Source organism: Stegodyphus dumicola, chromosome 7 (assembly GCF_044657685.1).
Source record: "Stegodyphus dumicola isolate Sdum_Otavi_A_Nest chromosome 7, ASM4465768v1".
NCBI classification, from domain to species: Eukaryota; Metazoa; Arthropoda; class Arachnida; order Araneae; family Eresidae; genus Stegodyphus; species Stegodyphus dumicola.
In genome coordinates, this window is record NC_140774.1 from 161,566,768 (window position 1) to 161,585,691 (window position 18,924).

The following is an 18,924-nucleotide window of genomic DNA, read 5'->3' on the forward strand; positions in this document are numbered from 1 at the left end:
GCTCATAGGAAAAAAGCCTACACAGAAATATGCCCACATTGAAAAAAAGCTCACATAGATATATGTTCACATGGAAATAAGCTCACTGATAAAATATGTAGAAATATCCTTACATTAATCAATCAATAATTAATCGATCTGAACATAGTACACCTACTTAATTTTTAAAAGATAAATTATTGGACAAATGCTCACATTAACCTTTTCAGGGGTGGTATATAAAAGAATGAAAACTATAGTAAAATTTTGCATGTACTATAATATTTTATATCATTGCTCCTGTAAAATATTTTTATTCTTGTAACTGCCAATAGTTAATTTTTTTCCTCTACTTTTGCATGCTTTTGAAGTGTATCTACAGGATTGATGTTTGAACATAGTTATTTATGTTTGGAGCCAGAAACGTTTTAGAAGACCACAGTTCCCAATCAAAGTGGGGAATCATTATGATGCAGCCTTCGAAAAATCTCCTAAAACCACAAATCATTACAAAAGCTTTCATAAGGTACTAAATTCATTATTTAATTGTAGCCATCCCAGTATATAGCCTTTATTTGACTAACTGAAAAAAAAATTTAGCCTGTCAAGGTTTATTATTAGCTATTGTAAATACAGGGTGTGCTGAAGTTTAAAAAAAAAATGAAAACTTACATTTGGTAATCGTGAATCATGTAAGAAACGAAGATGAAATCAATGATAAAATTAGATATTTACATATATTAGCTAATATTCAGTAATTTTACATATTTATAACTTTTTGAAATGTATATTTATGATTTATATTAATAAGGTATTTTACGTAATTTAAATAAAACAATTTGTATTTGCTTATGCTTATAAATGTTTAAATTTTAAAATGTGTAACATATTTACTATTATTTTTTTACAATTAAAATTGTAATAATATTTCCCTGAATATTCTGCTTCATTTTTCTTCCTTTCTCCTCTCATTTTCATAATCCAAAACGGTCCATTTGTTAATCTTATGTAGCAACTGGATCTACACATAAGTTATATATACCATAAGAATAAATTGAGTTTAATTAAAAAAATTAAATACATATTTAATTAAATATTCTTTGTGCCATTGCTGCAAGGAATGAAATTTAAATTAAACAAATTTAAATTCTTAACAAATACGTATAAAAGTAAAAAAGTAAAAAAGCAAATTAAAATTTTATATATACCATAGCTGTTTTGGTAATTTAAATAATTTTTCTTTGAAAAATTCAAGTAGGTGTACGATGTTCAAAATCAATTAATTATTGCTTGATTAATGTAAGGCTATTTCTACGTATTTTATTTACCAGTGAGCTTATTTCCATATATCTATGTGAGCTTTTTTCCATGTGAGCATTTTTTTATGTGAGCTATTTTCTATGTGGGCATATTTCTGTGTGGGCTCTTTTCCTGTGAGCATTATTCTGCGGGCCTACCGGTCCGGTTACCATACAGTTGGTGCTTTTTAGTAAAAGTGATCACTCTGCTTAGTCACCAAGACTGCCAAAGTAGAAACTGCCTAGTCTATATGGAGCAAATATCAGATGTCACCAAAGGTTTAAGCAGTGGCTGCTTTAAAAAGAAAGTATAAACTAGTTCTGTTGCATTTGAGCCCAAACCTTTGCTCAGATGTTAAAGACCCTTTACATCAGGGATGTCAAACTCATAGGTACACTTGGGCCAAACAAACAAGGTTTAACTTTAGGCGGGCCGCAAAAAAAAAAAAAAAAAAAAAAAATCAATAATCATAGAAACGTAGATTTATTTCGAATAATACAATAATAAACATATATATATATTTATATAGAAAAGAAAAAGAAAAATTTAATGTTTACGTCCTGATACTTGACATCTCTTCTCTGCTAGTATCTTTCCTATTTCGGGAGAAATTTTGTTTGCAGTGATAACTTTCAACGCTGACCCAAGGTAAGCATCATTAATACGGTTTCTATGAGAAGACTTATTACCTTTCATGACTGAAAATAACTGCTCGCATCGATAAGTGCTACCAAACATGGAAATAATTTCATAAGCGAATTTTCGAGTATTTTCAAACCTGGCTGGTAAATATTTGTAAAATTCAGGCATGCCCACTTCAATGAATTTTGCTTTCAAATTTGAGTTGCATTGAATCTTGATCACCTCCATTTGCATATGGCTGGGTACTGAGTCAATACTTATTGAGAAAATTGAAGAAAACAAAAAAAATTTGTCTTCGAGGGAACTAAAATCATTAAACCTCGTTTCAAATTCAGTTGTTAAATTTGCAGTGTTTTCTGCGTATTTTTGATATGAACAAGTATTATCTAAACTTGATTTGTTCATGCTGCACGTCGGGAAGTGTGTCAAATCTTCATTTTTAAGTTGTTTTTCCCAAAGAACTAGTTGACATTTGAATGCTTTAATTATGTCAAACATGTTCGTAATGATATGATATTTTCCTTGTAACGATAAATTTAAGTGTTTGGTTATATCAACCAAGAAAGATAAATCGTGTATCCATATTGGATCGTAAAACAAACTTACGTCTTGATTTTTCGTTTTTAAAAACTGACATATTTCTTCTTTCAAATCCCAGAATTGTTTGAGAATCTTGGAGCAAGATAACCAACGTACCTCGGTATAGTAGGACAAACCCGAATATTCACTATCTAACTCACTTAAGAAAGCAGTGAATTGATGCTGATTTAAACCTCGAGATCTTATAAAATTTATAAATTTTTTTATATATGACAAAACATTCTCCATATTTATTACTTTTGTGCATAGAACTTCTTGATGTATAATACAATGCATATGATGAATGTTTGAACCGTGAATTTCACCAAGTTTTTTTCTTAGTAATGCTACGAAGCCCTTGTTTCTCCCGGTCATTGATGGAGCGCCATCTGTAGCTACAGAATTTAATGTTGCCAAAGGTAGATTGTATTTCTGCAGAAGTCCAAAAACACAAGTAAATATATCTTCTCCTGTGGTAGTACCAGGCATCGGTATTAGTTCCACTAATTCCTCAAAAATGTTAAAATTCTTGTCACAAGAACGAAGAAACACTGCTAATTGAGCTTTGCCACTAATGTCCGTGCTCTCATCACAGGCAATGGAGAAACTTTCGAAACTAGATGATTTTGCTTTGATCTGATCACTTAAATTCGCGGCTAAATCAGTAACTCTTTCCGCAACTGTATTTCGAGACAATGAAATTGATTGAAAAGCCTTCACATTTCCAGGACAAACAATTTCTCCAGCTTTCATTAGGCATTCCTTGATGAAATCACCGTCAGTAAAAGGCTTCGAATGTTTAGCTATCAACTCTGACAAGATGTAGCTTGCATGTATCGCCGCTTCACTTTCTTGCAATACTTTACTAAACATGGACTGTTGCTTTTTCACTCCTAACTTGAGCTCTTTCAACTTTTCTTCTCTCTTTAATCCTTCGTAATTGTTATATTTCGATTTGCGTTGTTCGTAATGATGTTTAATATTACATAACTTTGGTACATTAATAGTATTATTACATATCAAGCAGATTATTTTATCTTTTATTTCACAGCAAAAATATTCTAATTCCCATTTTACTTGGAATATTCTATGTTCGTCAGCGATTTTTCGTTTAATTTAACTACCACTTGGTTTTGATATAGACATACTGAATACAAAGGGCTGGAATAAACATGGTTAACGTTAAAAAGTTAACAAAAATTTCTTTCCACAAGAGATAAATCAAAATGCTGAAATATTTCTTCAAAAATATTCTAACAATATCACAAAATGTCAAACGTTTAGCAAAAATCAATTCAAAACAGAGAAACTAATTCTATCTCACAGCGAAATTGCTACAAATCAATCACAGCATTAAGTAAACAAACAGTTCGCTAGAACTACAGCTACTACTGAGATGAGTTGTTTGTTCTCGGCTTTTATAAGCTTTATAATTAATTTCTCGAATATACTGGAAACATCTATAAATATCTGGATTTTTGTGGACAGCAACAGCAATTACGAGATATTTATTTATTAGGTATTAAATGCACGCGCTGTTCTATTTTGATTCTTCCAACACAGCTGTCTTTTAAAAAATCGTCTACGTTGCTAAGGCAACATGAAGCAAATCTAATTACAATTCTAAATAAAAAAAACTAAATAAATAAATAACTATGAAATCCGTAACAATATGAATTAAGTAATAATTAATAATAAAGCAAAGTGCACGCACCAATATATCGTACAAAACTATGATTGGAAAACTGAGACCATGAGTTCGGCCACATTCGGCTATGGGGGGATGCGTACAAGTTCTGAGTGCATGTGTCCCCCAAAAGCCAAAGGTAGCTGAACGCAAGCTACTCACACGCATTTGTAATTTAAGTAGTGTGTGTGTCAGCTCGCTGTGAGTAATCTAACAACACTGAATAAATTATCGTTAATTACTTAGCAGTAAACATTTAATTTTTTTCTTCGTCGATATGTTATTTTATTATTATATATTATTATTTGCCGATATATTGGCCGTGCCGCAAAAATATTTGTTGTGGGCCGCGAGTTTGACATCCTTGCTTTACATCAATCAAATGTAAAATAAAAAGTTTCTTTACTTCTTTAGGCAAAATAAACGCAAAAAAAAAAAAAAAAAAAACTATAAAACCTTTATTAATTACCCTATATTAACTATCTACATTTTCACAGCCTGTCAAAAATTCATGAAGATAATGTTATTACTTCATATCTCCATATTTAGCCAAATAATAACTAAAGCAAATTGACAAATGATTGGCCAAAGACATATAAATACTCATAGGTCAGGTATGGAGTATGCCTTGGCCTATGACTTCCCATTTAGTTCAGTTTTTATTAAAAAAAAAAAAAAACCCTGTCAGTCCACCCTCCACCACCACCTTGTACTTCACCTTGTACTCCAAGTTTTTTATTAAAAAAAATAACTTGGAGTTATGAGGAAAGAAGGGTCTATCACCCTTTTTTCCTAACTCTAGTTTCTCAGGAGGAACATTGTAACATTCTTACGAGGAGGCATAGTTGAATTATTATGCTCCTAGCCTGAAATGTCTAACAGTCACAACACCTTTTCAGATAAACATATTTTAATTATCTCTGCAAAGACACATTGCAATTAAAATCACCCAAACTAAATATGGAATCTAAATTCAAAAGCACTTTATCTCTCATAAAAGGCATATCACATCACTGTAGCATAATATTGTTAAAAATATTATTAATGATTACAATTATTGGATACTAAAAGGAATGTATGTGTGAATAAAGATCATTCTACAATTAGTTCGATTAATTACATAATATTGAGTCCGATGTTCAATACTGATGCTGAAAAACTCATGAACATTATACCCTGCTACTTAATGAAATTTAAATAAATCATTTACCTTTCCCATAAACCCTGTAGCACCTGTAATAAGAATGCTTCTATCTCCATAAAATTTGGCCACTGGAGAAAGCTTTTCTTCTGCCATGATGTCTAAATAATAAAATTTAAAACATATAACACAAAATGTATATTAATTGTTTAAAATATTTACAGAAAATTTGCAAATAGTTTAAAATTTTGTTGATATATATATACACTGAATAAAGATAAGAATTAAAATAATTTACTTACCAACTTTCAAAAAATTAATTATAATATTTCAAATGGATGGCCTTTGAGAATTTCAATTAAACATGCAAAAGCTTCGAGATATTAAAAAGATGAGTTCCATTTTCTTCACTATAAAAAAGAAAAAAAAAATTATTTTCTGAAATAAAAATTGATATTTTAATTATGACAATCTGAAATATGCAAGTAAAATAAATGGAACGAGGAGAAATGAAAGTTAAGAAAAACAAAGAGAAAAAAAATTTTTTTTAAGATTTCTTTTTAAGTAAGTTTAACTCTCAGAACAATACATTTCAAAATTACTCTTATTACATATACAAAATTTACAAAGGAAATACAGAATGCCTTGCCTCCTTTCCTTCAACTCAGGTACAAAAGGAGGAAGATTGAAACCCGATGACGTTATTAGAATTTGAACTTTGGACTTCATGATCATTTTCCCTTTCTTTTAACAGAGTTGCAAGCTCAGAAAAGACAGTAACGATATTGGAAGATTTCTGAAACTTCGATAAAGAACTGTCGATGACGCTCTTGAACTTTTACCTCGGATTTTTTTCCGATGATACAATCAGCAATGTCATTCAAAATATTTAGTAATCTATTCATATGACCCGGCGAAAAGTTAATGCCACGTTCTACCTTAAAAATGGTTAATTTGCATCGTGAAATATCATCTTTCCATGAATAAATAAATAAAAAGTTCTGTTCATTGAAATTTGCTATAGATGGGATGATGAAGAATCTTAGCTTAAAAGCAAAAATCAAAGTACAGTCAATTCCCGATTAATCGGAACTGTCAAGAAAAAATAGTTAAATGTGCTTATTGCAGAACGAAGGAAAAATTATTAGTAATAGTAGTGATAGCAGACTACGCCAGTCAAATCAACTCTGCCAAAAGAAGAAAAGTTGAAACAGACATTTTTATGCGTCTTCTTGATTTATATATATATATATATATATATATATATATATATATATATCAATATTTAGTAAATAAATTATATATATATATATATATTTGAACTCAATGACACTGTTCAACTACTTTCGTAAATATTTTTCTTTCATAAATACACCATCTACAATTAAAATGTCTTCATTTATAATAATCTTCATTCTTCCGTTATTCATGGTATGTTCTTTTTGTTTTAAATACCGATTTAATTTACATAATTACTCGTTCTCCAGATTAAACTGCTTGAAAATAAAGGTAAATTAAAAAGAGTATATTCCATAGACATTGCCCCTACACCGTGGAAGTAAATCGGGAGTGGATCATCCATTGTATACTAGTTTGCTACATCATACGGCTCTTTCAGTTTCTAATTTAGAGGCAGAGTTAAAATAACGAAAGAAGTAAAGCCACTACTGCACTAAAATAGCTTTTGTGTGCTTACAAAAGAAAAAATATCGCACGCCTTTTCAAAAAATATTTCCTGTCAATGTGGCATAAGCAAACTTTTCAGTAACAAAGAAAAACCAAAAAAATTCGAAAGCAGATCAGCTACTTAAAAACAATAAGAAAAATGGACACGCGAAACTACAATCACTTCCCGCTCAATTGACAACTTACAGAGACTTTTTTTGAAAGAAAGTTTGGTTTCCACTAGAGAAAAAATAACTATAGTAGAACTCCACACATCCGAAATAACTAGGACCATAATCTCTCGGATATTTGAGAAGTCCAAATAATTTGTCTCCCTTTCTTCCAATACGCCAAATACGTCCTTAATACAAATGCCCGAAATATTTTATTTCAACAAAGATTACGTAGTTAGTTTTGGCTATAGAGATTAATTTTTAACGTACTGAAGCCATTCAATCAACTACTCAATCAGCAAGGAACAGAAAAACAGTGTTTGCCGTTTAATTTGGAGCCGATAGGGTGCTCCAAAATTAAGTAGCAAATTTTAAGTTACCATCGTAAATCGAAGAAGAAAAAGTCATTTATTCTTTTAAATGACATCTTTGATTGAGATTACAAATCTCTAATTTCGCTTTTCAGGTACTGTGAAAATTGTGCATACAATACAAATACTGAATGAAAATCTGGTATGCGCTAAAATCAAAATTTATTCTTTTAAACACATATCAGTTTTATACTGCTTAAAAGAACAACTTGTTTATGCTCCCCAACAATCCAAAAACTCCTATATAAGTCGTAGCTTTTAGCTGCTAATATATATATATATATATATATATAATTTAGATGGTACGATGAGAGAAGATTAAAATTAATTTACAATCGTGAGTGGAACGGTGACGGCATTACAATACATAACGACGCAGCTGCAACGAACAGTAGCCATCACGAAGATTAATATCTAGTTTTATTTCTGAACCGGAATAATATTTTAGAAACAAAGTTTTTCTTGCTGATTAAACGCGCCCCACAATTTTATATAAGCAATAGCATCTTAAAAGAATTGAAAATACAGGTAAGCGCAGAGACACGGGTTAATCAAGCATGAACATAGAAATAGAGTGCATATAGCGTGGCTGGAGTTTTATAAGTTTGACTACTGTATTTTAATCCTGCAGAGCGGCTGAGGAGTTTTCGCATTGCGGTTGCTGCTGGGAAGGAGTGACGTTGGTGCAGATGCATTTTAGGGGTTTTTTAATCAAGAATTTAAAGGACTATTGCCAATTCACCTAGTAGTTTGATCTTATTTAATTCGTTAACTTGTTGATAATTCTCTTCATATTTTTACATCTTATACGCTGTTCAAAAAGTATCAAACCTAATTGTTTATTTTTTCTCGAGTAAACCAATGAAGCGCGGAGATTTACTTCAGTGTAAGATGTAGAAGGACACTACATCTTACACTGCGCATTCGTGAATTTTTCCCCGTCCATGGAATGCGTTAGTTGCTCGAAGTCGGCCAACGAGTGAATACGTGTAGTGACAGTTTCGTCAGATTTCAGTGTTGTGAAACGGTTGGAAAATGACCAAAACATTTTGGCAGCGATATTGCATCAAATTTTGCCAAAAGCTTGGCGATACCCAAGCAGACACCATTCCAAAGATTCAGCAGGCTTTTGCAGACGACGCCATGAGCACCTCTCTCATTAAGGAGTAGTACAACGCTTCAAAGACGACCGCACATCGGTGGACAGTGAATCACGTTCTAGTAGGCCCTCAACAAACAGGAATGACAATGGCGCTGAACAAGTGCGAACTCTAGTCTTGCAGGATCATCGTATCACAGTGCATGAAATTATGAACGAGAAAAAAGTAAGCATCGATTCAGTACATTTAATGTTGCACAAGGATTTGAGCATGAAACTTATACCGAGGCTCCTAACAATCCAGCAGATGCAATGGCGTCTGGATATCGCACAGAACATGCTGGACAATGCCAACAATGACCCAAAATTTCTGAACAACGTGGTCACAAACGATGAAACATGGGTGTACGTGTACCACCCAAAAACCAAGACGCAGTCATCATAGTAGCAACATCCGTCATCCACGAGACAAAAAAAAAAAAATAACACGGTAGGTCCACAGCAAAGTCCTGTTGACCGTCTTCTTTGACTCCCGTGGTAAAAAGAAATCTGTTCTCAATCCATTTTAAATCTAATTTACAATCCTTTCTGGCAAAAGCAGTTTTTTATTCTGAGCGTACTAACATATGTTACGCGAAAACATCGTTGAAATGGTTTCCAGAACGGCTGAAATGGATATTTCCGTTGAAATATGATACCCGAAATTTTTCGCGATTACAATACTTCCTTTACTTCGTACAAGGAAATAAAAATCTCATTTGGACACCATATGACTTCCTTGTACGGCCTATTAAATTATGCACATTTTTTATGCATTTCATTTAAATTTATTTCTTCGAATTTCATTAGAGATATCTTTTTCATTCAATCAATTCAGTTCTCACTTCGCGGCAAGGAAAAAATACGTAAAAAGTCAGAACATCTTCATTAAATATTGTAAAATACAGAAAAACGTAAAACAATAAATAGATTTAAAAACCGTTAAAAAACAACTTTTACAATTAAAAATAGAATTTAAATTAATTAAAACGAGACACCAAACCAAAGGGGAAGCCCCAAAATTTCAACGTTCTGAGGCTACTCATTTTTGAGCTACGCGAGATACATACAAAGGTACATACAGACGTCACGGAAAAATATCTGTTTTAAATCCATTTCACAATCCCGTTTTGGGAAAAAGAGTCCTGTATTCTGTCAGCATATACAGATGTAACGCAAAAACATCGTTCAAATGAAATCGAAAGCAATCAAAATGAATATTTTCGTTGAAATACAATACGCGAAATTTTTCGCGATTACGGTACTTCCTTTACTTCGTACAAGGAAGTAAAAATCACGTACAAAGAAACACGCAACGTACAAGGTTAACAAGTAACTGACTGCAGTGACACAATATACTGGAAAAGGAAAATTTTTCAAACCCGAAGGAATTGACAAAAAGCAACCATCTCTATTTTAGGCTATTATAGCTAAGCAGTGGTTCACGCCCTCAGTAAGCCTGTACAAAATAGTTAGCTGCTTTTCATTAATAATACTTACGTATTTTGCATATTTGCCGTAGATCTAAAAATTATTCATATATACCTATATAGTCTACATATTTGCCAAAATCGGTAGGTTAATCTGAAAATTATTAACATTCATCTAAATTGATACAACTTAATAGCTCCTTAAAAATATACATACCGTACACTATTCATTATCTTTTAATATTATCTAGATCAAGGAATAAGTTAAAAACTCATCAGCAGATTAACAAACTTAGTTTTGCTTGGCTTACATAGAAGACCAAGCGATCTGGATAACTGGAGTTCCTGATCATCCACAATCCGGATAACTGATGTTTTACCACACTACACTACATCATATCCAAACAGATTTTACCTAGCTAATCAATGAATAAATTAAAAACTTGTCAACACATTGACAACAAATTTAATTTTGCTTGGCCTCCCAAGAAGATCAAGCTAACCGCATAACTAGACTAATACATAATCAGAATCCGAAGTTGGAGTTCTATTAATACTGCACTATATATCATGCCCAAATGAATGAAAAATATAAACAATGACTAAATTAAAAGCAAGTCAAGAGACCGACAAGCTAAATTTTTCCTGATCCTAGAAATATGACTAAGCGACCCGGATAACTGGAATTACAGATACTCGGAGTCTGGATAATTGGCGTTTTACTACACTGTATAACATATCTAAACGAGTGCGATAGTTAAACAATGAATAATTCAAAAATACATCAACAGATTAACTATAGGCTTACTTTTTACCTGGCCTTGATATAAGATATATAACCGGATAACTGGACTAATACATAAATGGAATTCCGTTTACACTTCATTATATATCATGAACAAATGTATGGAAATGTTAAACAATACATTTAAAAATACAAAAGTGCTTGAAATGAATAAAATGTCTGTGTACTTTTAAATAAACAGGATTTTACAGCGGTTTACGGACATACCGTAAGAAATAGATAGAGGTCGAAAATGGTTTCTCTGCTCCCCAAAGTGAGAAATAATGTATTATAAGCTATTTTCTCCTTCCTTCCAGGATGCCTTCGTGGGGTAAGGGTAGCGCCCACGGAGCGTATTCCAGAGATTCAAGTTCGAATTCCCGCGAGGTCGTTGCCCATTTTTCATGCACTCCTGCTTCACAATAACCTAATGACTCTACATTGGTGTCCGAACTAAAAGGGTGGAGGACAATAATTTGTCGCCAACAGGATTTGGCGATTAGGTCCCCTAATCCTCAGTCGCCCTTTAAAAGAGGGATTATATATTTTCTCCCTCCTTCCAACATGCTTTTGTGGTGTAACGGTAGTACACTCGGCGCGTATTCGACAGGTCCAGGTTCGAGTCCCGGCGAAGGCACTGCTCATTTCTCATGTACTCTAGCTTCGCAGTAATCTAATGACTCTACAGTATTCTCATCTTTTGAACCCCACACACTATATTAAACATTAAGTTCTTTAAATCGCAATTTCCCGTGAAATCGATATACGTTACATTAATAAAATAGAATAATCAGAGTTAAGAGGTTTTTAACCATCCAAGTAACCAACGATTTGTACCCTGAATTTCTTGAAAATGCCATACTTAAATGGTATTTTGTTCACTGTAATTACAAAATGAAGCTCCTCCTTTGTACCTTTATTCTTCCAATATCTATACTACTGTAATGGTCCGGACACATTGCAAGATGTATACCTACCTTACCTATAGGTACCATGACAAATATTCTTGAACGCACAACTACGACTTGTTTTATGCATAATTCCAGTATTTGATTTTTAACTATCACTAAAAGAACAATATTAACTTGGATATTTAAAAACACTATTCAGAAGATCAATGTCAAAATGAAAATCTTACAGAAATATCAGTGCCTAATTTGGCGAGAAATTCGTAAAAACTAAAGCGATAAAATTCTAAATGGTGGCATTAGAAATCCGATAACTCAACAAGCGCTGTTACTACGACTGGAAATTGCCCTACTTAGAGTTTGTTTACTTTATTCTCCTTCGATACAGTTATTTACTTTTGTTTATTCCATATCAAAAGTCTTCCTCTTTTTTTTTTTTTTTTTCCCCTCCCTCCCCAGGAGGTTAGAAAAGTACCTCGGCTGGGGAGAGGTAAACACGCAAAATAACGTAGGCTTGGGCCTTTCATTTTTTCGATTAGAATCACCTCCCGATTTATCGCAAAAACACCGGAGACTATATCCACGGTTAAAGGAAAATCACGATTAATCTGTGGGAAGTTTATAAAACAAAAGGAAGGAAAATAATCCTTATTATGATTAATAGAAAAACTAAAAAATACTATTAACAATTTACCTACACTTTCAAGTAGACTAATCTGGAGTATAAGTTCATTTGGTTCCATAAACTAAATCAGTATTCAAAATAAAGGAAAAACAAATAAATAAAAGTTTTAAAAAAATGACATAAAATACCATTAGAAATAAAGAGTTAAAAATAGGATTTACGATTTATTCTTTTCCATTTTCCATAGACAGTTCAGTTTTTATATTGGTGGTCTTTAAGAGCCATTTTTCCACCATTCTGCGATGCACAAGCAGACCGTTTTTTAGGCACGGCCTTCTCAATAAGGCCACAGTAAATCATGAGTTGGCTGAATTAACTTTACTTGTATAAGCTAAACATAAGTACGAGCAGTTTACATTTTAAATGCTCCATGTCCGTAGTTATATCATAGTTTAATAAAATATACAAAATTTTCGAATTTTTAATTAATATTGAAATTGCGACTTTCGGAATGAATAAAACCTACTATTAAATTAAGCCAATTTTATTGCTGCATAAATAGACACTTTAAATAGAGGTTAGTGCTCGCATTTCTGTTCTAATTATTGGAAAATTGTTTCTGACAATTACGAGTACGACATTTGCACTACTTTCAATTAGCATAAAAATTCGGTAATATGAAAAATTCGGGTTTTGGTAATGCCGAATTATCGCATATACACTTATAATGCAATAAAAATAACTTTGCGAATGTGATTTGATCTAGTGTAAGAAAACAAAACATCAAGCGAAACTTACACATACACATTATTTGGAATCTATAGTACCGCAGTTGGAAAAAAAAAAAAAAAAAAAAAAAAAAAAAAAATTCGAAGTTCATGTCTATGTCAAAAGATCATTGAGAAGAATATAAAGATTCATTACTTCTCCATTCCTTTGGGTTATTAGGCTAACTTCACAAATGTGCTTAATAGTAAATAACGCTGTAAATTTTACAAATATGCTTTAACTTCGGTAGTCTTAACTCAAACAATAGAGTGCTGGCCATTAAAATTGCTACACCAGAAAGGAAAGCAAATGGAAGAATCTTATTGCTGTATACATCCAGTATAATGGGAGGCAGACATAATTAAATTTGTAGGTGGCTTGAGGTTATATAGCGCACAGAACGCAACACACAGAGTTGCCACCTCTGGCACCTCCATTCCATGCGGCTTCGGATCTATGTCAGAATTCATTAATCGTAATGGCTAGCGAGTGGTGACGTGACAGTCTCTTGGCAATCTTTAGTCTGTTCATTTCTCAATGAATGAGAAATCTAGAGAATGTGCTGGTCAAAACAACATTCAAACACCCTTCGTATGCAAAATCAGGACAAGCACGGGCAACATACGGTCGTTCTTTATCTTGTTGAAAGACAGCAAAACGCAGGCTTTAAAGATAGAGCACAGTCTCTTACATTAGCATGTCAAAAATGGAATGGCGGCTGACCACACTACCGGCTATGCACATAAGAGGTGACCGGGATGTACTCGACTGAACTAACAACTACATTCGCTCTCCATGGACGATATTTGGAGAGCTACGTCCAAGTACAAGAAATACAACAATAAAATTTCCCCCCTGAAAGGCCCTCAAAGGATCCATTACACCAAAATTGAGAAAGAGGCACTTTTAGTTCAGCATCTGAAATCTCAGTTTAGCAGAAACATACACGACACAACAATAGAACACTTAGTCTCTGATTTTCATTCCAATTACACAGTAAATCACAGACAATCGACATCGTTCCAGTCCTTCCATGGAAAGTTTTTGACTACATAAAGAAACTTTATGCAGAAAGGTTTATTTTATGTGATTATGGCGAAACCTCGAGGGCTACCTGCGTATTCAGCGACTTTACAGCTCGGCCGCTGGTCCCCAAGAGCTGAAAGAAACCAGGAATTGATCTCATCTTTAACAGAATAATAAAGCTATTTCAAACAATTGTGTAAAATAAATATATATATGTTGTACTAGGTTATTATTGCGCACTTTTCTGAGTTATCTGTATATTACGTATTTTCGGCACCAATTCATTTGTACTTAACCATATTACTGCCTAATCAACAATTCAATTGGCTTTCTATTCAAATAATTTATTGCAAGTCGCTAAAGTTTGTTTTTCCTTTCCCTATACCTTAAAAACACCTCTCAGGTTAACTAACACAAAAATTTCGAAATTTTTTATTGGATTTGACTTAAAGTAGGCCTTAAAAGGCCAAGGGTTTAAGCTGTTCAGATCAACAGCCAGGATATGCACTCAATAGTACCCCATACCAGCACGCCAAGAGCCGGGCCCATAATGATGATGACGTACGCAAATTGACAACGTTCGTTCTCTGCGATGCCTCAACACCCAGATACGTTTATCGTGATGATGTACACGACAAAACCAGGATTCGTCTAAAAAAACGAGATGGTGCTTGTTTCGTTTCTTTAGACAGTCGTCCAGTGTTGTCGCACCACCGTAAGCTCGTCCCTCTGTTGCAGCCTCATGGGAAGAAGCAAGAATAATCGCCGTGCTGACAGTGCCCGGTGCTGCAGACGTTATCGCACTATCCGTGCGGACGCTTATCCTGTCCATGGACCAAGTTAATGATTTGGGCACAGGACGTCGTCATATGATTCCACAAGGCCGAAGCGACATGTCTTCTCTTGTGTTAGTACGCCAGTGCTGCTAAGATCTTGCATGAAGCTAATTATAGCCCTCCTGGACCTATCGATTTCATATTTGCGTTATGAGAGTCAAGAAATCCCCACTAACATGAGCAACAATGTCGAGGAACGATAAACAGCAGTCCCGATAGGCCACGATCTTGCAACAGTCAAATTTTCAGCATGGGCTTGTAGGAGTTCTCATCTTACACGATGTATAACACGTCATTTGCACAAACAACCAATGTTCAAATGCGATTTCCAAATCAAAAACCGGAGGGGCAATCTTTCTATTTGCTGTTACTCATATGCGCTAGAATGCTAATCTTTTGCATATCCTAACAATTAGTATATTTCATGAAAATTTCATGCTTCTTGGATGCCGCCTTTATGGTTTAACAATTTTAATGGCCAGCAGCGCATTAGTTACACGTTCTTCTTCCTTACTGTCTATTTTTCACCAGCGGTGGTTTTTCATGACTGACTAATTCTTTCGCTTCCTTAAGCGACTTCAGAAAATAACATTATCAGGAACTGTGATTAAAAACCTACTGGAAAAAAAAAAAAAAAAAAAAAAAATTGGACTGATTTCAGTAGTTCAGAATAGTTAGTGACATTTTTTTTCAATAGAATTTTGCTGCATAACAATTTAGCTATAATGAAGCTGCATACCACTGAATGCTGAATTATCGAACTTTCATTGTGGAAGCATATTTGACTTTATAATAAGACTGTGCTGATTTAATAGGAAACAGAGCATATATTTTAGTCTAAATACCTCTTAAATATTCTTAAACTTAATAATAGGGAAAGAAAATGTTGTACAAAGAGTTTGGGCGCCAGGTTCTGAAAACTGTAAAAATATTCGCATAATTTTTCCCTGCTTCAACGCGTTCAGATAACGAGTACCCTAAAATTTAAAATGGATTCGTCCATATAGTGATTGTTTTCATCTTACGAACAAAGACAAATCCTCGCAAACTGCCTGAAATGGTCAAACCAAGCCTTTCTGTTTTGCCAGCCCGATCACACAAGGTAAGCAACCGATCAATCACAGCTAAGCAAACACTAATTGATATTCAGTTTACGATTTCGCTAAGTCAGCTACACATTCGCTTTCACTAATTATTTATGGATCATTTGAGGCCTAAGGAGTATTGTTTACTGACGAGTCCAGATATAGCCTGAACAGTGACTGTAGACGTGTTTTGATATGGAGAGAGGAAGGAACTTGCAACTTGTCTTCCGTTGACCGTGAAATATCCCGTTTCTGCGACCGCGGTTTAATGGTTTGAGGAGGAATCATGACAAATGGCCGCACTGAGGTGAATATCTTTAAAAAGGGTTCTGTAACCACTTAGAGATGAGTGGACGAGGTACTGGAACCCAAAGTTAGACTGTTTAGGGGTGCTGTTTACCCAGAGTTTTTGCTAATGGATGACAATGCTCGATCTCATCGAGCATATGTGGTGTCAGAATACTTGCAAACAGGAGATATCATTCGAATAGAATGGTCACCTTATTCACCCAAATTATACGCGATTGAACAAGTATGGCATGCCTTAGGGCGCCGAATTTTAGGGCCCCAAATTCTTCTTTTGGCCAACACCTTCTAGATAGTCTCTTTCGAGATGGCGTTGCCTCGGCCCCTCCAGGAGCTTAAACAAGGCACATTAGAAAAATGACGTGCAATTCCACAAGTCTATGAAATCAAGATGTGAGGTATGCATACTTGACCGAGATAAACATACACCATATTAAAGATTTTTTCTGCAAGAGGTGACTTAATTTTTCCTTCATTTTCCAATTTCTATAAATTTGGTTTTAATTTCAATATTTTGCAAATAACTGCCAAACATTGTAGTTTATGTTAACTAATGCTTTTGTACAAATTTCTATTAATAATTTCTCATAAAATCTCAGTTACGTTTTATTTCTGTCTTTATACTTTAATTTTGATGACCAGTCAACATATTTGGAATTTATATGGCATTACAGTATCAAAGATGTGGAGAACTAATAAATTTTCACAGTCTCTTCAAAGATGTTTGATAAGGTGGACATTCAAGCTTTGATGTCTTCATGCAACTGCTATGAAATTAGATTATAAAACATAAATGGATTAAAATAATAAATCATGCATATTCCATAATTTACCGTCCACTATGTTTCCAGTCATTACTTGTATTCGTATACTCTTGGCAGAAAGAGTTTCGTTAAGAGGTTTGTATTCTAACAAATGTTTACAAAATTGTAGCATCATTCTAGTGAATCCGATAATCCACGTAAATGATAATTCTGTCTCACTGATGTCAAAAACTCAATCCTAGTACTCCTTAATCAGTTATCAATCCTTACTGAAGCAGTAAATAGGGGGAATATACCAAAACCTAAATTTACCGCAACGCAACCGGTTACAACCAAATTATTGTGATATGCACGTTTTAAAGTAATCAAACATATGCATATCTCAAATCTCTTGAATCAGTAAAATACTAATTCTGTCTCAACAATTACTCAAAATTACAGAAAAATTCGAATCAGATTCTATTCTCTTGCATATTAAACAAGCGAAATAAAACATACCCTAATGCAATCAATTACTAGCTAAACGAATACGGATTAACCATTAAAAAAATCGTCTTAATTTATCTTTAAAAAGTTTATTATGGAACGACTAAATACACACCATCATGGATAAACAACTTAATGTAAACATTAACAATGTCTACGTAAAACACAAAAAGAAAAATGTGCGAGATAACAGCAATGATAGCAAATATTACAGTATTTGGGAGATAATTTTATCCACAACAGTATGTAAATTGTAAACAATCTGAAACGTAACAACACTGTATAGTTAAAAAAAAAAATTCAAACCAACTTTTTTCAGGCTAGCTTTGAATTCAAACTCTTGTTAAATAAAAAAAAAAAGTTCTGACTTTTCTTTACACGAATTTGAATTCATAGGCTTGATTCAAGATCTCTTGTAAATATACTATTCTCCACATATTTTGGTTACACTGCTGGAAGCTGAAGACCTGCAGACCCTACAAGATTAATAGCGAGTTATGGCTACGTCTTCAATAACTCACAAAATACAAAAAAAGGTTAAAACAACCTTTTTATTCAGACTTCAACAGAACAGGCATAACTTGCGCTCCAGACAAAACTTCTATTACGTGTGAGTCTTTAACACTTTACCGACCGATCGCCCATTTATTAATCGGCTTTTTATCACCAACGCCTACCGACCGATCCCGTATTATAATCGGCTTTTTTTCACCAACGCCAACCGAACGATAGCCTATTTATTAATCGCTTTTTTCTCGGGGCTACCTAAAAATAGCCTATCAATCGGTAGCCATGGCGATAAACAATTGCCATTTGCTATATCATCTGCATTTTATTATTAATATTGAGGTACATTGCTCACTTGCGTTAAATGCGTTGCTTCGTAAACTCCCACATTTTCACACCGTTTTTAAAAAATTTACTGCTCACGATGAGCGAAAAAAATGGTACTGAAGAGTTTTATTTTAGATGATACGATTTATTAAATTGTCCTGACAGTTATTTAGGACAGGGAGAATCTGCGGCTGAGGGGCCGATCGGCTGTGCGTATGCGTTAAATCGCTAGCGGTCGGTAAAGTGTTAAATTAACATAAAAAAATTTAAATTCTTTGGAAGACAGCTATCCAAAGTGTGCAAAATGATCACAGTTACAGTAAAAATTACAGTGTTAAGAGAAAAATATTATTTATGGGATAGCTGAAATGTGGGCCACAAAACTGAATAAATATAAT

At 33.6% G+C, this 18,924-nt stretch overlaps 1 protein-coding gene across 4 annotated transcripts in view; it reads right to left on the reverse strand.

Annotated features, from left to right (window-relative positions):
- The window catches only part of LOC118204138 (putative fatty acyl-CoA reductase CG5065), a 160,979-nt gene that overhangs the window by 84,492 nt on the left and 57,563 nt on the right, over positions 1–18,924 (reverse strand). For 3 of the 4 annotated variants that reach the window (XM_085821002.1, XM_085821000.1, XM_085821003.1), the window contains exons 2-3: positions 5,630–5,737; positions 5,397–5,488 (exon numbers count right to left, since the gene is read on the reverse strand). In XM_085821002.1, coding sequence (XP_085677128.1) covers positions 5,397–5,483 — 87 coding nt within the window. In that variant the 5' untranslated portion in view covers positions 5,484–5,488; positions 5,630–5,737. Of the gene's footprint in view, positions 1–5,396; positions 5,489–5,629; positions 5,738–5,976; positions 6,023–18,924 lie in introns of those variants that run through there. The other variant, XM_085821001.1, reaches the window with a different exon arrangement.